Here is a 26,571-nt window from a genome sequence, read left to right on the forward strand (position 1 = left end):
AGTAACAGCATTGCAAGTTAAATTTTCCAAACAGACAACAGAGTTCCACCTCTGTCATTCTGAACCTTGGCCTAAAAAAAAAGAGGTCAAAGAATAGTATTGTGCATCCTAGAAATGTCCCAGCATCATTACACTGGCTTACTGCAGCGTGTCCCCTCAGATGTGGGTTATATCTGGACACTGCTTGGTGAAGGCAAGCTCACAGGGCTTGCTATTGTGTTTGAGAAGGCGATGATTGCATTGGAGTTCTTATTCGTACCCAGGATGTCCACACTGGTTTGCTGTGGCTCGGTTTTCCTGAAGATGTTTTTCATGGTTGACTGGAAGTTATTGGTGACGAAGCAGTAGACAATGGGGTCCATGCAGCTGTTGAGGCTACTCAGAGTCACTGTCACATGGTAGACAAGGAGGCTGACATCGTGGGGCATGTCTGGGTTGATGGCGATCGCTACCTGTCGCACGTGAAAAGGAGTGAAGCAGATCATGAAGATGATGAGGACGGTGATAAGGAGTTGCACAGCCCTCATTCTCCTCTCCCGACTCTGGTGCATGAGGCTGGGCTTGGACAGGGCACACATAATCCTGGTGGTGAAGAAGATGATTATGATGAGGGGGAAGAAGTACTCACAGACCATCAGGACCAGGATCTTGGAGAGGCAGCACGCAGCAAACTGTATAGCTGTGGTCAGGATGGAGAAAGTCACCACAGTGGCAAAGATCCAAATGAAGACACAGATGCCCTTGGCACAGGTGGGATTCCTCCATTTACGTGAGGCCTCCACCTGTACAATTGCCAGGTAGCGGTCAACGCAGATGCACGTCAAGAAGAGAATGCTGCAGTACATGTTCACAAAGTAGCCAAAGATGTGAACCAGGGAACAATTCAGGCAGTCCCCTGCACTGTAGAACATGATGATCCGGACAGGCAAGGAAAAGCCCACCAAGAGATCAGTAACAATCAAGTTGATGGTGTAAATAACAGAGGTGGTTTTTGTCTTAGTACGGAAGCAGAAGACATACAGCGCCAAACTGTTCAGCACGACACCCACCAGGAAAATGATGGTGTTGACCACCATCAGGGCAATCCACAGGCTGTAAAATTCTGTGTACAGTTCATTATCAGGGTGGATGAACTTGGAAAACAAGTAGATGTTGGAGCTGGGTTGCTGGGTAGAGTTGATAGAGTCAAGGGCTGGCAGTTGGGTTGAGGAGGTCGGCATGGTCACTGACTTCCCGGTGATCTGGAAGAAAAGAAACAGAGGTATATTGATGTCAGCATTCCTCAGGACTCAAAATATTGTCACCTAAGAAGATCTTAACCAATGTATTTGTACATCCTCAGTAGTTATATATATTGCTGTACTCTCTGAGTGTCTCATCTGCCACTATGGGATTACCATTAATTGTTAGGAAATTACCTGAGTTTATAATTGCTGTCTTCCAAAACAGATGCATGTTTTGGAGAAGACACACACAATCCCCACGTCAAGTTTCTCTTTCTCTGCCCTGTGCAAAAGTGTTTTTTAAGGCCTGAGCAAGAACAGAGATGTGAACTATGCTGAGGGCAGCAAAAGATAAGGGAAATTCGGGGGACCTACACATGGTCATGCTTGTGCCAGCCACATGGCAAATGGCCCAGAGAAGTAGACGGGGTTGCTGAGGCCAAGCAGGGTGCGTTGGTGCTCATGGAGGGCACAGGCCATTTTCTGCTGTGGCAGGGAGGGTCAGGTCAATATGAGGCTCCTACCAAGTCTTTTTTCCTGAACATGGTGCTTATTCTTGTAAGTCCTTCCTCCATTGGAGCAGCTTCTTCCCAACTGGAGGCTCTTCCTGCCCTGCCATGGGAGCAGGATAGTGCTGGCAGCCAGAAGACATTTGCCCAACCTCTTGGCACAACCATAACCCCAGCATCTGACTCCTAAAATATTACATCCCTTCCCTTGGCCAGGTGATCCCATTAGAGAGTTACATACAGCAGCATTTTCAGGAACTGTAAGACTTTCCTGAAGTCAAAGGATGGCTGAATTTTCCAGGAAAGCGCAAGCAGGTTGTATGGCATCTTCTAGCGATCTGCACTCACTGCAACAGCAGCTGGGAGATTTCAAACCAAGGATGTCAGCCGCTACTCCTGCCAGGATTTGACAGTTTAATTTGCAAATCACTCGTGACTTATACACTATTTTAAACTGATTTGTGTATTAAAAAGATATCTATAAAAAAAAGCCCAATATATACAGAGACTTGTCTGGTTTCAATAAAAATAAATGGTTGAAAAATGTCTGGAATATCTCAAAGCGGCTGGGCAGGACTTCGAGGTTAAAAAAAAACCCAGCTTGAATCAGCAGAGACTGATGCTGAAAGACTTGAGTTATGAGAGTTTGAAATCGCTGCTACGAAAGAGCCAAGTGTGGAAGTGTAGGAGACGAGGAGCTGCAAACACATCTTGCAGCACTCCCAGGAACTGCAGCTTGCCCGGGCTGTGTGTGTCAATGAGGGAGGCTTGAACTGCTGAAGGACTCTGGAGATCCAGCTGCTCCAAGCATGCCCCATCCTCTGGCAGCTGGCTTTCTGCCTGCACTAATCCTTTTTGCTGCTTACGGGGATCGGGAGGATGGACCGAAGGTGTCTCATTGCCTGTGAGATGCTTCAAGCTGTTGGTGGCCATGTATGAAGTGGAGGAGGAAGCTCTCTAGGTCAGAAAACTTCCAGTGCAAAGTGGGTCCTCAGGAGAGTTCCTGCTGGCCAAAAGCAAATCTTTTGCAGGCACAGTCCTAACTGGGTCCAGAGAACATCACAACAGCTCTGAGCCTGCCTGGCAAGAACCAAAGCCTTTTCCTGCCCAGCCACCAAACTTGTTGGGTTAATGAACTACAAATCCCTGCTAGCTGTAATTCTCAAGCTCTTGAACTCCTCTGCACCTCCTGACAAAAACAGAAGGCTTCCAGCTCTCTGAAATAAAGATCTGGGGAACCGAGATTTGGGAGAAGAGATTCCCAAGTCTCTGTGCATTCACTGGATGCAACACTTCTGATACATCTCACCAGTGCTGAGCAGAGGGGAAGGATCAGTTCCATCGACTTGCTGTCAATGCTCCTCCTAAGGCAACCCAGAATGCTGTTGGCCACCTTTCTCACAAGGGTGCATTGCTGGCTCATGTGCAACTTGGTGTCCACCAGGACCCCCAAGTCCTCTGAAGAGCCACTTTCGAGCTGTTTGGCCTCAGGTTGTACTGGTGCATTCTTCCCATCCTTGTAAAGCCTCTGCTGGATCCTCTTCTCTCTTTCAAGGTTCCCCTGAATGGAGCGCTCCCAAACCGGACACCTCACCAGTGATGAATTGGTAGAGACAATAACTCCTCTCCATCTGCTGACCATGAACCTTCTAATGTGTCACAGTATGTACTTTGCCTTGTCTGCAATAAGTGCACACTGCTTGTTGCTTCTTTTTCAGGCCAAGGTCCACCATAACACCCATGTCCTTTTCAGTAGAGCAGTTCCCAGCCTGTACTGGTGAATAGGGTCATAGGATATGGCCAGGCAGGCTTCTGTGGAGGACTGAGTGACCTAAGTGTGGGTGCTTTCCTGCTTCTTCTCACTTTGGAGAGGTCTAGGAATGAAGTATGTTTGATAAATGGTCAACATTCAAGATCCAGCGTCTTCATGGGATGTTACAGTCTAGTCATGGTTACTCTACATGGTTAATTCAAGCCAGGAGAGCTCAAAGCAGAACATTTGTTGGGTGAAAGCAGAGATTAGGTCTGAGAATTTAGAACATTTGGTGTGACGTTCCCTCTGGAAATTCTTGGTGAAGTGACTTTGCCATCATGTTGGAGCTTAGGTCGGTTGGCCTGGAGTCTGGTGATTGCTCTAGTTTCTTCCTGACTCCCATCTATTCTATGGAAGTGGTGTGAAAGAAAAAGATGTTTTCAATATCCTTGAACTTGGAAGGATGTTTATACTGAAATGGCAATTTGTTCTGTTTAGGTAGCCACTCGAGCTCAAGTAATTGAATTGACCATTAAAATGGCCAGTGTTCAACCATAATGCCCTCCTTAGATCAAACCCAGTGCCAGATTATGCTGCAGGTCTGCAGTTCCAAAGCCTGGGATCAGACCACCTGTAATGTCCCAAAGAACTGTTGGGCAAAGAAGAGCAATTCTAATTTCTGTCATCTTTTGCACTTGGGCGATCTCCAGCAGCAACCGGACCTTGGAACATCTTGTGTTTCAGGAATGACCAGATTACCACCCCCTGGACTGTACTCTGGTGGCAGCCAAAGTAGCACACGTGTTCATATTATTTTGTCTGGGTCTGGATGAGCCTGCAGACTCTTGGGAGAGATTTTTGTCTCTACATTTGTGCCAAGAACGTGATCAGTGAATAACAGGAAAAACTAGACCCAAGACTGTCTGAAGGTAGTGGAATTGCAAAGTTTGGCAGCCGAGAAAGATGCATGAAGAGGATGCAGAATGCTGGCCCATTTTCTAATGATTTTCTGATATTCTCTCCATCTGATCTTCTCTATTTGTTTGTATCACTCTTTAATTACAAAAACAAACAGAAATGAGCAGATGCCTGGATCTGCTCCCAGATTCTCTTTGCAGATGCTTTCAAGAGGAGCACTACATAAGTCACTGCACCAGTGAGAACCAAGAAATAAAGACTTGGTTGCTCCTTGAATGCAGTGTAAGCTTTTATATCTATGTTCATTCAGATAGTCGAGCAAGGGGACAAGACAAAATCACCCATGCCACCCCTTAATGTGCCCTAGAGTGTATTGAGTTGTGTATGCATTTGTCTTTTTTTTGTAATTCTAATGTATTGGCTGTTTTCTCTGATTTTACATCTTGTTAGTAGCTTGCCTCCTCTGGGAGATTTTTCTTCAGGCTCAGATCCTTCATCATGAACACCTGATATTCATCTTTTATTTTTCCCTTCCTTCCTCAGTGAAATCAGTAACTCAAAATGCATTCAGACGTTCCTCATCCTCACAATGCTACTGAGGCACTTTACAGACTAACAGAAGGAGGATCCCCTGAGTACAGTCCATATAGAGAAATTAAAATCATCAGCATATACAGTGTGATGGCTCACACAGTCACCTCTTCCACTGAGCACCATGTGCAGTGAAATAAACTCCAGATATAGTAAACAGCTAAAAACCATTTTGTTTGTCAGATCGATTATGCAAGGGAGGAGCTGAGTTAGAGTTTGTGTCTTTTCCCAGTCCATCGCTGCCCCGTCTGAACTCAAAATCCAAGCAAATACATGAAAGAAGTCCCAACAAATTTAATTAATTTTGGAGATTTCCTCACTGACAGGCTGTGGAAAAGCTGCCTCTTGGGCTGCAGTGCAAAAGGTCTTCTCCTAATCAAATTGTTACTGATGGATATTCGGGTGAGTGGCCTTTTCCTGTCTTTGTGGGACTGCCCTCATCTCATGTCTCACAAGCAGAAGGGATGGAGAGCTGGACTGGCAAAGCAACAACATTCCTCTGAGTTCTTTTAATGAGATGGAGCTGGACCAAACCCCCCAGTTAACAGCTACTAAGTGTTTTTCCATTGTGGGTCTCCAAGCACTCGACAGAGGTGCGTTGCCCCATTTCGCAGAGGGCTGAACAAGGCACAGAATGGCAGCATGACCTTGCGTCTGAGGAAAAGCAAATGTTTCCAAAGATTTCCAATTCTGCCACCCCCCATCACAAAAGTTATGCCAAGTTTCTCTCTCTGCCATCAGAAATACTCATGCAGGTGTTAAAATGAGTCAGTTCAGCTGCGTGTAGCTGCATATAACAGCTGGCAGAGGTCATGGTTAAATACATGAGAAGTTTTGCAGCCTCTGCAAACCTTTATTTTCTTATTTTTAATGCAATTTATTGCTTGCATCTCTGTCACGAAGTCCTGCAGAGCTACAAGAGCCACAATCACCTTTGCTTACAGAGTAAGCAACCCTTGTTCTAACCCCCTTCCTAAAATCTTCAAAGAGTTTGGAGCTCAGCCCTCTTCTTGCCTATTTTAGCGCTCAGCCCCACAGATTTTCATGCAATCCCTGTTTCCTGGAGCTGGCAGTCTCCAAAGCCCAAGATGGGTAAACATGCATCCTTCTGAGCGCCGTCTGACCGTGCCAATTGGCTTATGCTGTTATATTATACCTCTCAGGCTGCATTTTGTCTGTCTGGCTGTGAGACTGTGGGTAGTATTTCCTTAAAAGTACAGCAGGCATCTGGGTAGAAATGGGATAAGGGGAGGGACGGGGACTGGGAGTTGACCTGGTTTCTGATAAAGGTCCCTGCTGAGCACTGAGAGAGGGGGACTTTCTCTGAAATATTTTCTCATTGTTGCCTGACACAACCAATTCCATCATTCTTGGGCCAAATAGGAAACAGATGGTCGCTGTGCTGAAAACAGGTCGTGCAGCCTCTTCCCTCGCTTGCTCGCTGCTCGGCATCACTTGTTCATTTACCATGGGCAGCTCAGTGCTACATCTGCCCAAGCAAGGTATCCGTAACCATCCCGTATTTCATTCCACCCAAATTTTTGCTTGGTGTCATCCTTAAGCCTCACCCTCCACTTGCTGAAGTTAACAGGGTTCATTTCCTTAACCCAGGGCACTTTTGGATCTGGCTCAGCAGTTCAACTAGTGAGATACAAAACAAAAGGCAGGTCAGGCAACTGAACTTTGTCCTAACTGCTCTCCAAAAGGGTTATTTATTGGTGTGCAGATAGGATCTCGGTGTGCAGACCCAGAGAAAAAGAGAGCCACGTACCACAACTGGAAAGATGAAAAGGAGATTAACAAGTGAGAGTGAGCGTTATTTAGTATAAACAGCTTCAGCTTTTCTCATCTCCCTGTCCTGAATCAGAATATCTGATACGGCAACCTGGCTCCTCTATCGTCCCCCCATCTCCCTTACCACGTCCTACCTGCTGGTGTTACTTTGCTGCCTGAGATGGTAGCAGCATATGTTTAGTTTTGCAGCCTTTCTGTGTTTAAAGTTCCCTGGGTGATTTATCCTCGTATTTATAAATGAAGGGTTAAACCCACTCTCTTTTCAATTTAAATTGTATGATTCTCCTTCTGGCAAGCTCTCGCTCAACTCCGGCTCAAACTGGCCAAATATGGTGTTTTTGTGCATGTCGAGGACCTTGCCCTATACGTGGTAGAGCTTGATCTGTGTTCCTCATGCTCAGCCTAGGGAGGGTGGGTTTGCTGGCAGTGGGAACTGAGGGAGAAAGGGAGAGAAAAAGAATTAATACAGCTGCTGAAGGTGAAAACCTGGCTCCCATCTAGCCCTCAGACACTGAGATGGGAGCTAGTGTCCGGAGAAGAAATATCCCACTCTGAAGCAGAAATTGAGCTATTCCCAGGGTGGGAAAGATCCCATGTTTTTGGGAATCAGATCTCTGCTCTCACTTGATTCCTAAGCATTGATGTCCCCTAGAAGCCTCAAGATCTGAGGGTGGCTGGACAGAGTTGGAGTATTCCTCCCCCTCCAATACTACGGGAAAAAAAAAAGGTGATTTGGAGACAAAAACCACATAGTTCTGTGAGTGTCAGATTAAATGACACCTGCTTGCTTATGGTTTCGTGGCTTGCAGCGGCTTGCAGGGTTGAATGAATACTTTGCCCTGGTCGAGATGCTTATTATAACTTTTTCCCATGTGGACACTCGGCTGCCTTAATGAGCACTCACGTTCCAGCTCTTCCCTTGGCTCTGACACTTGTTTGACTTTCTCCTCTCTTTGCTGCCTAATTTCCTGAAAACTGAGGTGATCTTTCCCTCCTGCCAAATTTTGATTGAAATTAGCCAACAGACTGAAAAACATTAGGAGGATGGAGGAAATCAGAGCTGACAAACACACAAATAAGCACAGAGAGTGATCCTTGTTTCCTCTAATTGAACCTGCAAGGAGTTTGCAGCACTCACCACCACACGTCTTTTCATTTTGGTCTTATTCCCTGCAAATTCACAATTGCTTTGGCATTGAAACACTGCAAACAGGGCTGGATGGCCTTTTTTTTTTTTTTTTTTTTTTTTTAAAGAGGGAGCATTGTCTGCCTCTCATTGTTTTCCTGAAGTGAAATAAGTTCAGATTTACACCAAATAATGTCTTTCTCATGGCAGAATCAGCCTGACTGGGGACAGTTGATAGCTAATTGCCTGGTGTCTGCACTGGTCAGCCATGGCACGCTTGCCCACATGTAACGAAGAGCACAATGGCCAGCAACTCCTGCTTTATCCAGTGGTTTGAATGGTCACATGCTGAATTACAGCCTTTGTCTGGAAGGAGAAAGGTGTGAACTTACTTTGCACAACAGCAAGAAGGATGATGCCTCCCTACTGAATTTTTAATCTCTACAGTTCCCATCTGGCCAGAGGAAAAACTTGGATCTCCAGTCCCTGGCATAGCCAGGGGTTGTCCTTCAAGTCTTGTAGGCAATCACAGGACAAGGATGTGTGGAGATTAATGCAATATTGGTTGTTGGGCTGGTGTTGGTGATGTGCTCTTGAGCCATTTGCCCCCTGCCTCATGTGCCCAACTAGCCTACATGTGCTCCTTCATCTCCAGTGCCCTCCTGTGGATGGGCAATGGGTATTGCTGTGGCACCTTGTTCCGTTTGGGGTGAGCAATTGCTTGTTGGTGCCCAAGCAATGATTTAGTCCAACAGATCATCCTAGGCTGTGAGGGATCACTGCCAGATAGAAGAGGGAGAGCACAGCTCTCCAACCTGCATTCCTCTTCTTTGCAGAGCAAAATGACCCAGATGGAAGGGAGGCCACTTGGCTTGGCCCAGATGCCCACTCTCTGTATCTAGGCTTGAACCTGCTGCTTCAAATGAGGTGATGGATCATCAGCCCTGGATGCCCCAGAAACAATCTATTTAAAACTTGGAAAGATCTGCATGGTCCTCCCACAGCCCTGTCCTGAGCACGCGTGGAAAATACAGAATGAAGCTCCCAAAGATACACAGAGCAGGGGATTCATGTGCTGGCAGATTTCTTATGAGCTTATAACTTCTCTATGTCTGTTTGCAGCAGTAATGCCACAACCTGTGAAAGGAGGAGCACAGATACACCCGTACAAGCAAACAAGAAGTGAGATTGTACATTCATTGCCTCTCTGTACCTGAAAATGTGCACCCAAGCAGCTGTGGGCACCCAGAGGTCCTCCAGTACATCTCTAATGATGCTTGCTAGTACTGGTCAACTTAAAGTGCTAATAAAGGGCTTACACCTCCACTTTCTTGTTTATACCACACTGAAAAGTCCCCCCGCAAAGTTTAACCATCTACAATGCCTTATTGATACCACCACTTTTTTCCTGTCCCTCTTTTCTGCATTGCCAGATCTTGGCCTTGGAGCGACAGAAATATTAAATGTCTTGGTGAACGGTCTATAAATCATGCTATTAGCATTTAAAAGACTAATATCTCATAGCCTATCAGGGCTAGTCCCAAATGTCATTTGTCACAAGGGAGCACAGAGTGACATCTCTGCAGTAGCTGCTGTGTATTTCTAGCTCTGATACTTTAAGAGAAATCAGAGCGTGACCTCCTGTGTGTATCCCTCTCTGTCCTTTATGTATAAGTATAACATTAAGGGGAAGCTTATATTGTCAGGAGAAATTTTTTTCCAAGAGGTTTTAAATTTTTTTAAAGGCTGGATCTGGAAAGAAACATGTGGATTTGAAGTTTTATAGGTCCAGCCAGTAGAGACAGATTTGTGGCTGTCTTCTTGGGAGGGTGTAACAGTAGAAGAGAAATGCATTTGATTTTATTTGGGTTACAGTAATCTGTCTAGCACTTCAAGGGTGCCTGGGACCAAGTGCTAGAAATGTCAGTTTGGAATAGCAGCTATTGTGGCTGTGTACAAGGAGAACCCTGCAGTAAAAATTACCATATAGGTACATAAAGGAACTTTACAGGCAAGTGCAAAAAACATTGTGGGACATTAAACTGAGCAACGTTTGGCCTGTGCATTGCCACTTGTTTTTGAAAAGGAATTTTTAAATTGCAAATCTAGCAATCTTTGAGGATTTTTCTCTCTTTCTGCCTTCAGCTGCCAGCTGGCTCTGTCCGTTGACAAAAAGCCTGAAAAGGACAGTGGGGGAAGAGCAGCGGCAGAGGTTTGTTGTTAAGGAACACCTGGGGTCCTGCATGGCCCAGGGATGCAGGACAGGAGAGGCAGTGCTCACACCTCAAGGAGCACAGAGAACAAAGGTAACACAAATGCCGGAAGGGATGAGAGGGTGATGCATTGAGGAGAGGGCTCAGGTGCCCCATGAGCATCAGAGCAGCCCACTATGGATGCAGCTTTGCAGCCCAGAGCTCACTTCAACTTTTGCTGCTCTGTTGGCTTCAGGGAGAAACTGAGGCACGGAGCTATTCCTGGGCTTGGCCCAGGGAATGCAGTGCGATGGGAGACCCGGTCAGGGAGCAGACTTTTTTTGAGGCGTCCAAGGATGGAAAACCAGATCTTAACCCTTTGGGAGACTGGTTTCTGTGGTTTCCTTTGCTAAGCACTGTTCTACCAGTGCTTTCAGGAATTTGCAAGTTTTGGATTTTCCAGGTTAACTTGGAAGAACTTTGAACGGTTAGTGGATGTGTCACTATGAAAGCAGGAGGCTTTTCTGAAGGAGCCTGGTTAAGGACCTTGGAAAGGTTCTGTTTCTCCTTAGACTGACCCAGCAAGCGGATTCAGAGAAAGAAAACAGCATCTTTTTCCTAGAGCTCTGTTTGCACACTGCCGCACAGCCAGAGGTAAAACATCCCCAGTGGCAGCTGACCCTGTGCCAGGCAGTGCCCTGTCTCTTCTCCTGGCTTCTGAAACCTGCTTGAAAGCATTTCCCCAGAATCCCATTATGCCTGGGAATACACAGAAACAAACAAAACATCACTCCACACCTCACAAGAGCTGGAATAGTGCTTTTCAATGGGGGAAAGCCAGCATCTTCACACACTTTTCATCACCCTTCATCTCCTCGGGAAACAACCAAATGTCGCGACACTGCCCCAAAACCCAAGAGCAGAGAAGCTCACAACCTGGATCTCCAGGTCGGGCACCTGATGAACTTCCACACCTGCTGCATGGGCAGAGACAGGGGCTTCCCGAGCTGCTCATCCAAGTGTTTGGAGCAGGACCCTCTCACCACCATCCCTGCCAGGGCTCTCTGCTTTCCACTCCAGATTTAGGGTCTGGTCACCCGCTGTCACCTCTCCCATCCCATGCCCCCCGTTTCTCTGTGACCAATATCCCAAAGCATTCACTGCAACGGTCCCTTTATTCCTCCACGACAGACTGACTTACCTCTGGCCCGATCTCCCTTCTATGTTAGAGGAGCTGCCGGTAAGAAAATTTCCTCGTGGATCTGAATGCTATCGCCCCAGGAAAGAGACATCTGTTCCTACAAGCAGAACAACTGGAGTGACTACAGAATAAGAAGAAATGCCTAATCTCTCTCTCGCGTGCTCTCTCTCCCCTCCTCTCTTCTAAATATAGCCTTGCAACTAATGGGAAAAAATACACACTACCCAAAAAAAAAAAAAAAATTTCCACTTGTCTTTAGTGTTCAGAATTTCTCCTCAAACATCTGGCTCCTTGCCCTAAATCTCTCTGAAATTTATGAAGTGCTGGAAACGCTAAAGAAGCCTTCAGCCTTCCTCACGGTGCTAATGCCCGAACTTCTCTAGTAAACTAAAACTGATGTTACTGTGCTGAGAACTCACCAGCTCAAGGCCACCGCAACGCCACTATGTGACACAAGAGGAAAACACCTCTTTTTTCATCTCCTGATATGAATTAGGATTACACAGAAGCATCCCTGGCAGTTGCAAGGTGCTGGACCAAATGCTGCAAAGCCTGTGACATGCTTTGAGCCAATCCAGATGTCCAGACCCTGAGAAGAAACCTGGCACTGGGGGACAAAGGGTGACCCTGCAACTTCAGTGATGCTCTGGCTGCAGTCATTTGGGAGAGGGGTCAACAAGATCTGTCCAAGGACTGGGCTGAAGTGGCTGAGCATAGATGAGTCAAAGGTGGAAACAGAGAGTCTGAGGTTTCACGAAGGAGGCCTCCAACATGTTCCTCCATCCTCACACTGCCCTTCCCTACTGGTGGTGGAGTCGTTGCGGGTATCAAGTCCATCTCAGAGTAGAGATTTGAGTGTCCCATCACCCTTGACTGCATGAGAAGAAATTGAGATTGAGTGAAGCATAATAAACTATCACATAGTTGAGGTGGGTTCAAAACACACGACCAGATCAACTTTCAAGTTGTCTCTGCTGATGAATGCTGTAAAGACTCAGATATCCCAAATCCCCCGAAGTCCTACCTCATGACGGGATATTTCCTGCTCTAAACTGGGTACAAAAAAGCCATCTTTTGTGGGGCTTGCACAGATGTTCTCTCCAGGAGAGCTTACAGTAGCTTTAGAGGTCCCTTCTGGGAATAAAGGCAGAAAAAAATAAAATGAGGAGTTGCATCAAATGTAGTTGTTTAGATGGACAAGGAGGATGGATGCTGGGTTAGTATCAGCCCTGGACTGCTCTGTTCCCTCACCCTTTAGATAAAGACAACACCGGTGCCAATGCAACAAACATGCAGAATATAGCCCGTCACAACACAACAGGATCAACTGAGAGGCATTGAATTCCAGGTCAAAAGGCCAAATCCATAAATAGAGGAGAGGTAAACTCCACACATGCATGTCTCACTGGAGCACAAACAGTAGCTATGGTTATTAGAGAAGGTTGACCTCATTTTCTGGAATTAGTTTTTCACCCTTGGATCTTTCCCAGGAAGACTGAGCTGATCTTTTTTGTCTGGTTAATTTATTGATTTTCTATTTTGAGTTTCTGTACATTGAGGGGCAGATTCTTCCCCCAATCTTGGGAACATCCTTCTTGACTTTATGTGTCCCCTGATCCAGGCATCCAGCCTTACACCACTGACCTCCAGCTCAGGCACGTGCCTGGGCTCTCATCTGCTTTTCCTTATGACTTGGAAAGCAAGTGTGATTGGAAAGTCTCCATGAGTCCTGTCTGCCTAATAACTTTGCCTTCACTTCCTTCCAACTTGGGAGTTGAACAGGGGAAAGAACAAAAGAGAAGAAACCAACCTATGGTCCAATGTTGGGTGGGGTAGATGAACTTGGACCCAGGACGCATTCCTGCGTGATCTACTCTAGGTGAACCTGCTTTAGCAGGTGGGTTTGAATAGATGAACTCCAGAGGTCCCTTCCAACCCCAACCATTCTGTGATTCTTGTTGTCTATGGTGGCAAATGCTTAAGTTCTCCCCAGCCCGTCAACAAAACTTTTGTACTTAGAGAATAGTTCTTTGGAGTTGCAAACACAAGACTGAAAGAAAGAGGAGACTTTTCTCCAGGATGAGATATTGGTACCTACGCTCTGTTCACCTGCTCAGAGACTGCCTGGCCCTTCTTATCAAGGACTGACTTGGGTTCGTTCTTCCGCGTGATGCACGAGAGCTTTGTTCCCATCCCTGTGCACAGGATAATGAGCGCCCTGCACTCCCCCACTATCCCAGCCTCTCCCTCTTTGCTGGATTTAGAGCTAGACTCAGAGTGGCAACAGCTGCAAAGTTTCAAGTTGTGCCTGAGAGAGCGCAGAACAGGCCATTTTGGGAAGCAGATGCTGCTGTTAAGGTGGAGAAGGCACGTCCGGGCTTGGGGCCATGCTTTGTCCCAGACGCGGTTCCCACACTCGACTTCAGGAGGAGTTGCAACTGTAGCTGATGAATGAAGAGCTTCTATCATCTCTGGATTTTCAGTCATTTATCACCCTCCCAGAGGCAGGAGGAAAGGATGGAAAAAAAAAAAAAAGTGAAGCTTTAGTAAGTGGAAAATTTTCAAGCTTGTTCGCTGGATATGCAACAGGATTAAATATTGCAGTGAATGTCTTGAAACTGTAGGTGGAAGAAAGTATTGACTCAGCTGGAATTAGCACATAGGGGAAAGAATCATAGTCACGGCAGGGAAGGGTGCTACTGGTCCATACTAATTCCTAGCGATCCTTTAACCGTGCCATGTAAAACAGGGATGGGACAGGGCTCCATTTAAAAGTCTTCTGTGGCACAGTGTAGCAAAGCAGGATGGCAGATGGCTCTGAAGGAGGTTGGCAGAAGTCTGATACCACATGCCACCCTGGGGGAGATGTTTTCTCAGTTTTTGTCAGGAGAATGGTATACTTTTCCAGTCCTATTCAAAAATTGTCGAATCGCAGAGCAGTTTGGGTTGGAAGGGACATTTAAAGCTCATCTAGTCCAACCCCCTGCAATGAGTAGGAACATTTTGACCCAGCTCAGGTTGCTCAGAGCCCCGTCCAGCCTGGCCTGGGATGTCTCCAGGGATGGGGCATCCACCACCTCTCTGGGCAACCCGGGCCAGTGTTTCACCACCCCCATTGTAAAAAATTTCTTTCTCATGTCTAGACTGAATTTCCCCTCCTTTAGTTTAAAACCATCACCCCTTGTCCTATCGCAACAAGCTGGGCTAAAAAGTCTGTCCCCATCTTTCTTGTGGGCCCCTTTTAAATACAGAAAGTCTGCAATAAGGTCTCCCCGGAGCCTTCTCTTCTCCAAGCTGAACACCCCAACTCTCTCTGCCTGTCCTCACAGCAGAGCTGTTCCATGCCTCTCATCATTTTATGGCCTAAAAAGGGAAACTGAGTGTCCTTTCATCCCCTGATGTAGGGGAGGAGATTGAGATTGGGCACTGTGTAACAAACTATTGTACTGCTGAGATGGGCTTTCAAGATGTCTTTGTTGACCAACTCTGTAAGGGTCTAAACCAGTCTAAAAATGCATTTTTTTAGGAAATTGAATGTAGGCTCTGTTATACCGAATGGCTCCTCATGAATGAATTGTCTTCTTCAGTGGTGAAGGAGAGCTTCAACCCAAGGTCTTGGACCCAGACCCAACGGAATCAGGACTCGGAAAACTGAGGAGCTTTTACCGTGACTGCATGGAGGATACTGAAGAGTGGAATCCTCACTACATGGAGGACAATAAAGGGTGGATCTTCACTGAGCTGTCTGGGAAACCTTTTTTTTTTTTATCAGTGGCTTCAGAGGAAGTGAACTCACATGCCCTTAGAACACCTCAGTTGAACATTCTTCCATTTTCCCTCCAACACACGTGTTTCTGAGACATTTTTCCACTACCTTGCTCCTGCACCAGGAAGCAGAATAACCAGAAGGAAAAATGGGAGCAAGTGATGCCCACAGTCATAACAAACACACAGGAACACAAGCCTGTCCTCAGAAGACTGCTTGAAGGGAAGGTTGCCCAGCTGATGTAGGGTCGATGGAGAGGCAACAGTAGGTGGGCTCTGCTCCCTGCTCTCTGAGTAAACCCTTTGCCGTGGCAAATTAAATTAATAGCATGGAGGAGAGTCTACATCCATTTTACCCACCCCAACTAGTCTTCCTTCTAGAAAAATCTACTCCAGAAGATCTCCAGGCCTTAATAAGTTCTAGAAAACACTCACGTATGTCCTTGTGATATTCACTGCCCATGAACCCTAAATTCTTGATTCTCTACAGTCTCAAGGACTATCATGGGATACTGTGAATCAGACGCAGAACTGACTCAGAGAATTGGGTTGGTTCTTATAGACAGAGCAAGGGTGGAGAAGTTGCTGTGCTGGACCCCCCTTTTACAGAAAATAACTGCCAGGAAAGCACCACATAGCATTTGGTTTAGGGAGAAATCTGCCGACACTGAAACTCTCCCCAAATGTGTAGGAATTTGGGGCTTGTGCTTCAATCCCATCACGCTTCCTCATCATTAATGAGTGGGACGCACTTTGCTGTCCCCTGGAAGGAAAGCCTTGGACAGCAGTGTGGGAACGTTTTCAAAGGACGAGGAACAAAACACTGGCTTCTGTCCCAGCCCTGCTGCAGACGGTAATGGAGCAGAGCAGGGATCTGGCAGGTGATGCCTGATGGATGAAATCACCTGCCCGAACTTTTACAGCCCCCTGACAACAGTGAGAAGATGATATTTGGTGGGAACGACTTGTAGCTATTCTGATTTGGTGCAGCTGAGAAGGGCCAGGGAAAACCCCTGACTCCTTGTCCTACATCCAGCTTGGGTCCTGCTCATGCTGTGAGTGGCAATTTCCTTGCCAGTGAGGCACCAGGACCTGTGGACAAGCATGGGAAGGAGCTCAAGGGCTGGATTTGACCCTGCAGAACTCCATTTACTCAAGCTGAGTTAAAATTGGCCTCTTTGGGGATGCTGCTTCTGCTTGGAGAAGGAGAGCTTGGACCATGGCCACTGGTCATGTTCAACACTCCCAGGGCTGGTTGCCTGACCCTCAGCATGGGCAAGAGAGGCTGTGATGAGCCATAAAAGATGGTTCAGCTGCCTCTGTAATGGCATCTCAGCAGGGCCCAGAGGCAGCTGCACCTACCCAGGGACGGGCTTTTTAGCAGGGCCTGTTGTGATAGGACAAGGTGTGATGGTCTTGAGCTAAAAGAGAGGAGACTCAGAGTAGGCATGAGGAAGAAATTTTTTACACTGAGGGCGGTGAAACACTGGCCCAGGTTGGCCAGAGAGGTGGCGGATGAACCATCCCTGGAGACATCCCAGGCCAGGCTGGACGGGGCTCTGAGCAACCTGAGCTGGTGCAGATGTCCCTGCTCATGGCAGGGGTGGCACTGGATGAGCTTTGAAGGTCCCTTCAACCCAAACTATCCTACGATTCTATGATTCTACACCTGACATAAGAAGCTCAGCAGAGAGCAGTTGATGTCCCCTGCCAACTGCTCAAGATCACAGGTGCTTCCCAGTCCTCGCTGGGCTGTCACTTTACTGTCCTCAGAGGACTGCAAAGGGCAGAGGCCACCATGAGCATGTGGCCTTGCCTCTGAACAGGCTCCCCATCTGCATGTTTGTAAAAGGAGGGAGATCAGACATCTGCCATATGGGAGTCTCTGCTGATAGGATCCAGCTGCGATTTGTCTGTTTGATGAGGGACAGGGAGAGACAAGTGGTTCCCAAATGACAGTCGTGGCTCCTGTTGGGTGACTCAGGGACGGGGGAGAAAATGTGCAAGAACCAGTTTCCTGCCTGCCCACCGCATATTTGGGAATTGATTTTTCTGACTGTTGCCTCCCCCTCCATTTTTCTCCCTGGGCCATGGCATTTTTGCTGACAGACCTGCTGAGCTGCAAAAAAAAAAAAAAAAAAGAAGATGTCTGCAGGACACAAAGAGCAGGCCGGTCCTCTGGGTGAACCATGAGGTCTCTCCTGGGTGACTGGTTTGGAGTGCATTGGTCCTGCCTGTCTCCAGTTCTTGTATGGCAAAGGGTGTGAAGTTGGATGTGCCCTGTCCTGCTATGAATGTACCTTGTGGGGGTGTCAGGAACCCTCTTTCCATCCCAGTCTGCCCAGTTCACCACAGCTGGCACAATGGTGAGGTTTCTGAGAAGGTTCCTCAGTCAAGGCACCAACAAAATAGGCCGAAGAGGCCCTTTAGCGACCCAACAAGGCATGTCGTGTCTTGACTGCCCCTTGTGACCCAACCCATGTTGGGATCCCTTGCAAGGTCCCACTCTGACCTTTCTGGCCCCCAACCCCTGATCTGGCCAGCAGCCACCTCTCATTCTTTTCTTGATTTTTTTTTTCAAAGCTTCAGGAGCTAATTGCCAAGAACACAATGTCCAGTGTCACAACCTCACCATGGAGCTCTCCACATTCCCAGAAAAGTATTTCCTGCCCGATTTGTTTCTTACTGGGCACATAGGGACACTGGTGCTTGGAGGGGAAAGCTGTGCAGGCTTTGGCATCGCTTGGGCACACGCACCCTGGGGAGGTCAGAGCTGGGCAGAGCAGGAGGGCAACGTAGGAACTGGCAGGATGCTTGGTGTGGCTGCACTGGGATGTGGCTCCAGGGTGGTCCCAGGCAGGTCTCAGCACTCTGCTCTTGCCTTTGGGGAGGTTGGATGCGCAACGTGGCAAGGCTGAGCTGGAAAACCTCCAACGCGATATTCGCTGCACCCTGTGAGGCTGCAGAGGACAGAAGGGGTATCCGTGAACGCAGGGCTAGGAGGTGGTGGGGACCTCAGGGGACCAGTCTGGTACCTCCACCTGCTCTGATTTAGCAGTGAGCACAGACCTAGTAAGGGGCAGCAGGGTGCTTCCAGGGCCATCTGTTCCATGCCCAGTGTCATTTGCCATATGAGCAGCCTAGCCTGGAAGGAAGGACGTCTGTATCTCAGAAAATCTGGTCTTTGGACCCATGATCCTCAAATGGCTTCAAAGAAAGACATCCCCTCCCTACTCTCGGCAAACATGCTAATCCTCCTCTCCATCCCCTTTGTTCGCCTGGTTTGTAGAGATTGTGAACGGCTCAGGGCAGAGCTGTCTTTTGTTAGACACGCACAGAGCTCAGCAATCCTCTGATCTGGAACAGGGCAGCATAAATCTGATGGATTATAGTAGGAAATGCCACAGTGATGAAAAACCCTATAGGAACAGGAAGAAAAGAAAAGGGCCCCATTGGGGGAGAAAAAAACCCCTGCAAACACCCTGCTGCTGCTGCCCGGTTACAAATGATTCCTAATATTGCTGCCTCTGGAACAAGCTGGTACATTTGCTAACTTTTTTCGCCTGTTATTTTAGAGGGGGTGTTTTGCTTTGTGTTTTCAGCTGTTTGGAATTACAGCTCCTGTCCTTGCAGGCAGTCCCTGCTCCTGCGGCGAGCTCTGTGCAAGGGGCCTCATCGGGGACAAAGAGCCACTTTCTCGGGAGGTGCCTCCGTTTTCCTATTGCTGAAATGACCCCTCTAAGCACAAGGTACAGACATGCCTTGGGAAATTTTCAGGAAGGGAAGGAGGGAATTATGCACATGATTTAATGTGGTTACTTACTGGAAACTGGAGTAGCAGAGTAATCAGTTTTCTCTTGAAGACAAATGGGTGGGCAGCAGAATCCAGCAGGCACCCTTGATGGTGTTGGTGGGTTTTGCTATAGGATCATGGACACTTTTGTCTCTAACATGGGGCAGAGTGAACCTGCTGTGGACCTAAGTCAGGTGGAAATGCGATGGTTCAGAAATCCCAGGGGATATTTTCTCTGCCTGGGATGAGGTTATAAACAGGAATAGATTGTCACCATTGATGGTTACCAGTGTGGTCTGGATGATCAGGTAGTGAGGTGGACTGGGAACTGGCTGAAGGAAAGAAGCCAGAGAGTCGTGGTCAATGGGGCAGGGTCTAGTTGGAGCCCTGTATCTAGTGGAGTCCCTCAAGGGTCAGTACTGGGACCAGTATTATTCAATATATTCATCAACGACTTGGATGAGGGAATAGAGTGCACTGTCAGCAAGTTTGCTGATGACACCAAGCTGGGAGGAGTGGCTGACACGCCAGAGGCTGTGCTGCCATCCAGAGACCGGGACAGGCTGGAGAGTTGGGCGGGGAAAAATTTAATGAAATATAACAAGGGCAAGCGTAGAGTCTTACATCTGGGCAGGAACAACCCCAGGTTCCAGTATAGGTTGGGGAACGAGCTGTCAGAGAGCAGTGTAGGGGAAAGGGAGCTGGGGGTCCTGGGGACAGCAGGGTGACCATGAGCCAGCACTGGGCCCTTGTGGCCAGGAAGGGCAATGGGACCTGGGGGGGATTAGAAGGGGGGTGGTCAGTAGGTCAGAGAGGTTCTCCTGCCCCTCTGCTCTGCCCTGGTGAGACCGCATCTGGAATATTGTGTCCAGTTCTGGGCCCCTCAGTTCCAGAAGGACAGGGAACTGCTGGAGAGAGCCCAGCGCAGCCACGGAGATGCTGGAGGGAGTGGAGCATCTCCCGTGTGAGGAAAGGCTGAGGAGCTGGGGCTCTGGAGCTGGAGAAGAGGAGACTGAGGGGCGACCTCATTAATGGTTATCAATATGGAAAGGCTGAGTGTCAGGAGGATGGAGCCAGGCTCTTCTCGGTGACAACCAATGATAGGACAAAGGGCAATGGGTACAAACTGGAACACAAGAGGTTCCACTTAAAGATGAGAAGAAACTTCTTCATGGTGAGGGTGCCAGAGCCTGGCCCAGGCTGCCCAGGGAGGTTGTGGAGTCTCCTTCTCTGCAGACATTCCAACCCGCCTGGACACCTTTCTGTGTAACCTCATCTGGGTGTTCCTGCTCCGGCGGGGGGGTTGGAGTGGGTGAGCTTTCGAGGTCCCTTCCAGTCCCTGACATTCTGTGATTCTGTGATTGGTTATCAAGGAAGCATTGAACTTGTTGAGGTGTGGGCAATGAATGACATAATGGAGAGAAGATCAAGGCCCTGCTCCACATTGTGTTTATGGTCTCAAAGCAAACTTTTATCAGGAGAAAAAGCTCAGCCTGTCACTGCTGAATCATTCCTTTCCGTAACTTCATCTTGTTACTGATAGCTTCAGTCTTTCTTATGTCAGGAGGTGCTATAAGGTGCTATTTGACATGCCTTTTACATTGTCTGGAGGGATTTTTTTCTACAAAAGCGCTATTAGATGTAATAAATAGCGTTAAATGGGCTAAAGAAAGAGGCATGTGTCTCTGTCTTGGAAAAGGTCCAAACCAAAGCAATGACAATGACCTGAGGTCCAGCGAACGTGACCCACTAGAACAGACCAGGAAAACTGGGCTTGTTTAGCCTGGAGAAGAGCTGACCGAAGGCAGACCTGATAACAGGTCCAGAGACATCTGTGGCAGCTTCTCTGGGAATGGTGCAAGATGGGTTCATGTCACAGGGCTTAGTTCATTAATACAAATCTGTACTAAATGGCCAGCCCCGTTTGCGGTGGTCCAAGTGTAGAGACCTCCTTTGGGTAAGAGAAATCCTATTGCTCACGTCTTCTACAGCAGGAATGTGTGAATCACATCTTTGTCCACTGTAATACAGAGTTAGAGATCCAGCAGCAGCTGGGGCAGATGGAGGATCCCCCCGTGGTGCTAGAGCTGCAGGTTAATCCAATGTTGCAACACAACCTAAGTGGCACCTTCTTTTGGGCAAATTCTGCTGGCTTCTTTAAAGCAAAAATCCGGCCTGCTGTGGTTGCTAAACTGGGCTCTGCTTCTTTGAGTGTCTCTCCATTTTCCAAGAAAAATAAACCACAGGCTCTGTATTTTTAGATATGCCATCCGATCACAGCTAGTCATATATCAGTCGCAATACTGCGAGTCAAGATGCTGAGCTCCACTGCTGAACTCCCTTGGGCACGAACTAGTGGTTTGAGCCATCCTGAGTGAATTAATAAATCAGTGCGTTCAAAATAATAGTGCACTTTCCCAGGTAAGCTGCTCACGAGGAATCCCACCTTTGGGTTTTTTACTGCTAGTGTCTTAGCAGCTCTGATTCTCTGGCTGAACTTAATACTGTTGTGAGTGAGAGATGAATATCCCTGGTATGAGATAGACATAATCTAGTCAGGGGCCAGAGGCAGCACAACTCCCTTTCCTTTCCCTCTCCTGCCAGTGATGATGATTCCTGACATCTGCCCATTGCTATTTCAGTCCCGAGTATCCTCTGAGGTGGCTGCTGGTTGGAGTGAACTTTATGGTGGCTTCATGCAACAGTGGGGTGTAACAACTCTTTGTGCTGCTGACCTGAATCCATGTGGCTGAGACAGCAGTGGGAAATGCCTGTGCACTGCTCCCAACATTGCCAAACCCCTTTGTGGGTGGTGGAAGAAGGGGTGGCTTGGGGGCAGCATGTTTGCCTTGTGCAACCCTGCCCTGGGCAACTCTATCGTATTGCAACCCTGCTCCACAACTCAGCCCTGGACCCGTTTGGATAGTATCCGCTCTACCTGCCTTGCACAACAGTGCAAAAATGTGCAGTTATTGGTCTATTAGAAATTTCTGTCCCTCACTGGCTTGCTCCAACCTTCACAAGTCTGTATCTCTAACACCAGCGCAGCCTGGAGACAATTTTCTCTGCATTTGATCAAAGCAGCAGGAAGCCTTGAGGCTGATGTGTGAAAAATGGGCCGCCTTGTTCCTGAAAGTTTATTTTGTTGAGATACTTCATCACTCTAATGACAATCGATTTATCTACATAATTGGTAGCTGGAGACAGCGTAACACAGCTTGGCAGCCTGGATTTTTCTCAGAGATGTATTGCTTGGCATATTCAACCAACAGGAGCCAGCCTGACTGCTGGGGGATTGCGACTCTGCAAGTGCCAAGCAGGTGAAACCCAGCATGACAACCCCAGTTTTCCCTCTCCATCCTGCCAGAAGAGAACCCTTGGGATGAGGATGGAATTGTACCCAGCTAAATGTCCTGCTAATAAGCCTCCCAGTTGAGATGGGTAATGACAAAGGCCATGCTGGTTACAGGGGAAGGCATGCCCTGTGGGTTCAGTTTGCACTGCTCCTTGACTAGCTCTTGGAGAGCGGACAGACCAGCAAGACGATGCTCAAACACCCCACGGAGAGCCCAGGTACCCACTTTACTATATCTTTCTGGGTTCATCACTCTGAGAGGACCCTGGTAGGTTATGAACGCCTGACGTGGTTGTAGGATAGAATAACAGAATCATAGAATCATTTTCATTGCAAGAAACCCTCAAGATCATTGAGTCCAACTGTGAACCTAACATTGGCACTAAACCATGTCCCTAAGAACCTCATCTATGCATCTTTTAAGCACCTCCAGGGATGGTGACTCCACCATTGCCCTGGGCAGCCTGTTCCAATGCCTGACAACCCTTTCCATGAAGAATTTTTACCTAATATCCAGTCTAAACCTCTCCTGGTACAACTTGAGGCCATTTTCTCTTGTCCTATCACTTGTTACTTGGGAGATACTCTGGGTGGGTCCACATGCTCAGAGCTTGGTGCTATTTCCTCTTGCCAATGTCCACCTGCAGCGAACGAACTACTCTAATGTAGGTGTTTGCAGCTGTTTGTAACCCTAGATAAAACAGAATTTTGGCAAACCTCCACAGTATCCCCACCTCATCCATGAGGCCAAAGCCTACTTGTGATAGCTTCACTATGGGGCACCTCTCCAATGAGACCCAAATCCATCTCTCCAGGTGTCCCATGGAGAGGGCTGATATCCTCAGTGCATGTGAGGAAGGGGATCCACACCGGGATCCACACTCCGTGTTTGTTCACCTTAGGGCTATTTCCCAGAGCCCTGTCTTTTTGGCAGGAATTTGTACAAAAGGTGGGAGTCACGAAGAGAAGGGGGCATTTGACAGTAAATCTTTTGGCACCGAGGTGGGAGAAGTCATCCTTTCTGCTGTGTGATAATGGCTCCAGTGGTGCTTTTGAGGCTGTGATAGATGAGATACACATCCTTTATGGATTATACATAAAAGATAATAAAGAATTCAGTTCCTCTGTGTCTATACACTAATGGCGTATCGACCCCAGTAAATATCACGCTGAGATTGAACAGCAGCATTCCTGGTTAGTGTCATCTTGATGGGTGACATCCTTTCTTTGAGTGTCACAGCCAGCTCAGCTGGCCCATCTGACCCACACAGCTTTACTGACCTACTTCGCTCTGGCCCTGGGCTTCGCTTTTCTATTCCCCTGGTTCACTCTTCACCTCAGCACAACTACTGCTGTCTCTGGACTTCATCATGCTTAGCTGGACTCTGCCGTGCCTCTCTAGGGCTTACTGGATGGGAAATGTTTCCCTGCAAAGTTGTCAAGAGAGTTTGCTCAGGTGTCCTTAATCAGTCGTTTTGAGTGGGAGCAAAATCTCGAGCTAAAAGCTGCAAATTAAAATGCAAGTGTGAAAACTGGAGGAGAGGTAAAAGAGAGAGCAAGAAGGGATGTCAGGGTCCTTATGGTATTTACAGATGGGCTTGCTAAGAAAAAGCAGATCCTCAGAAGGGGCTGTAGACTTTACCTTAGATGTCGCAGGATGTTTGCTAACAGGCACGTTTAGGTAATATATTGTCTCACCTCCTCCTAAACCTAGCAACTGGGCATTAATAGAAACCTACTATAACAGTCTGTGGTATAAAGGAAAGTCCAAACAATGTGTGCTTTGTGTGTTTGTTAGAGCGTTACTCCCATGGGGGATTTTTGGCTCCCACCTTAGAAAAGGGCTCAGGAATCTGGATGTCTCTGTTTTTACACGTCGAGACTCACGTCTCCTTAAAGGGTGAGATTTCCCTGAATGTGCCGAGCACCTGCCTGCTAAACACCCCTGTTTACGTGTCTCCAGCCTGTGCAAATACGGATAGCCAAGATCCCACAGCCCTTCTGACAAGGTGGAGTGCGGGGTTCGGTCTTCCAAAGGGGGACATGAGGGCAGGACAGCCCACGTCCCTGCGGGAACCACGTCATCCCCAGGGCACGATGCACGCAAGGGGGAGCAGAGCTGCGACGGTGCTGTACGTGCACATGGTGGGATTTATTGCTCTGTTCAGCAGCCTCCCCTGTTCTGCTTGCTCTGTTTCCAGGAGAACGTGCTGTGAGAGATGTTTCATGTACAATTCCTTTCTTGGCCTTTGCCTGCTTCTTCAAAACAGGGCAAGGAAGACTTGTAGGGTGCTTTTGGCACCTTTACGCTCTGCAGGGAGGGAAGCAACGGCTCCCTGTCTGTGTTTAATCTCAATGCACTGAGGAGATGGGGATGGAAGCTCGAGCAGAGTGAAGCAAAATGCACTGAAATCGATTGATTAATGAACTAGCTGCTCAATTGCATTGCTAAGTTGCCATGTGTCCTTATAAGAAAGGAGGTGGGAAGAAGGGGATTTTCTTTCTAATTGTGGGTTAGCAGAGATTTCTGTGCACAAAGGAGATACAGAAAAGTTTCTTAGTAAAGAGGTTTCCACCACAGGCAGGCTTCTGTCCTCACTTGTGCCAGTACATGCTATGACATGGAGGTGGTGGGCATTTCTGCCTCCTTTTTTCCATGTCTGCCCAGCTTTCCTCTGCTCAGGGAGGGATTTACAGAACAAGCTGAGATGCAGAATTGCGTCTAATCGTGGAGGACAGAAGCATTTGCCCTGCTGGTTTTCAATTGAGACTGCCATGCACATATAATAGGGATTAAACTTTACTACCGCTCTCTTTTCTTCCCGAATGGGGGAGTTTTAGCTTTGCTGAAGGAGCTGCCATTTCAGGAAAAGGGCTATTTTTTTGCTGAAGAAGAGAAATCAGCCCTGGCATGTGAGAAATATTAGAAGAAAAGGCTCCTCGTGTTACCAAAACACAACTGCAATGAGTGCGAAGAGATGCATTGCCAATTTGTCACGCTCTGCCACTGAGTAAAATTTGTGTAAATGATGGGAGATAGTCTCTATATGATGTACTGTGGCTGGACATGTCTCAGCTGGCAGCAACTCGCTCATGGAGCTGCAGGGCCATTCATCCCTCTCACCCACCCCAGCTCTGCCCTGGCTGCTCTCCCCATTCACATAGCACCCAAAGTAGGGACATTTCCATACTGTTTCCCTGGTGAAAGTTTTCTGCTTCCTAACCCTATATTATAAAGTTCATTTTGAGCCTTCTCAGAACAGTTTGTTGTGACCTGAGTCTAAAAGCTTTGTGTATATCTCTGCATCTCTGTACAGGGACACTTGCAGGATGTGTATATGAATATATATATATAGCTGGACTTGACAGAGGTAGTCAGTATGTGGAAGTATATCAGAAATACTCAATTTTTCGTGCAGAATCCCTCAGACGGCTCTGCCCGCAGCCTGCTTTTTACATACAGACATGTATGTGTACCTCACACATGCGTTGCTGACTGAGATAACAGGCCAGCACAAAGGCACTTTGGCATCCAGTTCCCTATTTAGAAACATCCACATTTCCCTCAATGAGATGTTCTCTTCCTTTGCACCAGCCCTAAACTCCCCGACCCTCCTCTACCTCTGCAGCACCCGGCACAGGAGATCCCCCCTCTCCAGCGCTGTTCCCATCTGTATGGACCCAAACCACATCCAAACCCACGTGCTTCGCTCTCAAGTTCTCCCATCCCCATCCGCATCCCTCCAGTCTCTCAGCCCAGCCAGGACCGGAGCACGCTGCCTTCCCCAGCTGCAGCTGGTGAACCTCTCTCCCTCTCCCCCCTTCTCCCAGCCCGAAACGTGCCGCAGCCAGTTACTTACACAGCCTGAATGAGAAATCTCAGCTGCCGATCCCCGAGCCCTCTCCCAGATTCCTCGACCGAGCGACCGTGCGCTCGCTCCCCAGTGCTCAGCCCAGCGCAGTGATGATACAGGAACCAGACCTCTTCGGTTTACTTTTACATTGACGTCAGTGTCTTTTCTAGCCTCCACGGCTCGTTTTGGTCAAAGGATGTCTTCAGGGTGGAGGGGAGGGGTCGGAAAGGGAGAGGAGTGAGGATGAGCTGGAGATGAGTTTTTGTGATGTGGGCAGCCCGCCATGGGAGATTTTAGGGGATAATGCTGAAAGAAGGGGTGCTTATGGAGACCACATTGACCCTGGGTGTAGATCATCACCTGGACATGCCCCATCCCTGGAGACATTCAAGGCCAGGCTGGACGGGGCTCTGAGCAACCTGATCTGGGCGAAGATGTCCCTGCTCATGGCAGGGGGTTGGACTAGATGAAATTTGAAGGTCCCTTTCAACCCAAAC

General features: G+C 47.9%; 1 protein-coding gene across 1 annotated transcript; it reads right to left on the reverse strand.

Annotated features, from left to right (window-relative positions):
* On the reverse strand, window positions 1–26,148 carry GPR20 (G protein-coupled receptor 20). The gene is made up of 3 exons (XM_065629644.1): window positions 26,081–26,148; window positions 11,308–11,404; window positions 1–1,241 (listed from the first exon to the last, which is right to left on the reverse strand). The coding sequence occupies exon 3, from the start codon at window positions 1,218–1,220 to the stop codon at window positions 168–170; it is 1,053 nt and encodes a 350-aa protein (XP_065485716.1). The 5' UTR covers window positions 1,221–1,241; window positions 11,308–11,404; window positions 26,081–26,148; the 3' UTR covers window positions 1–167.
* Window positions 26,149–26,571: the final 423 nt, after the last annotated feature.

The sequence above is a fragment of the Caloenas nicobarica genome, chromosome 2 (assembly GCF_036013445.1).
Source record: "Caloenas nicobarica isolate bCalNic1 chromosome 2, bCalNic1.hap1, whole genome shotgun sequence".
Lineage (NCBI taxonomy): Eukaryota > Metazoa > Chordata > Aves > Columbiformes > Columbidae > Caloenas > Caloenas nicobarica.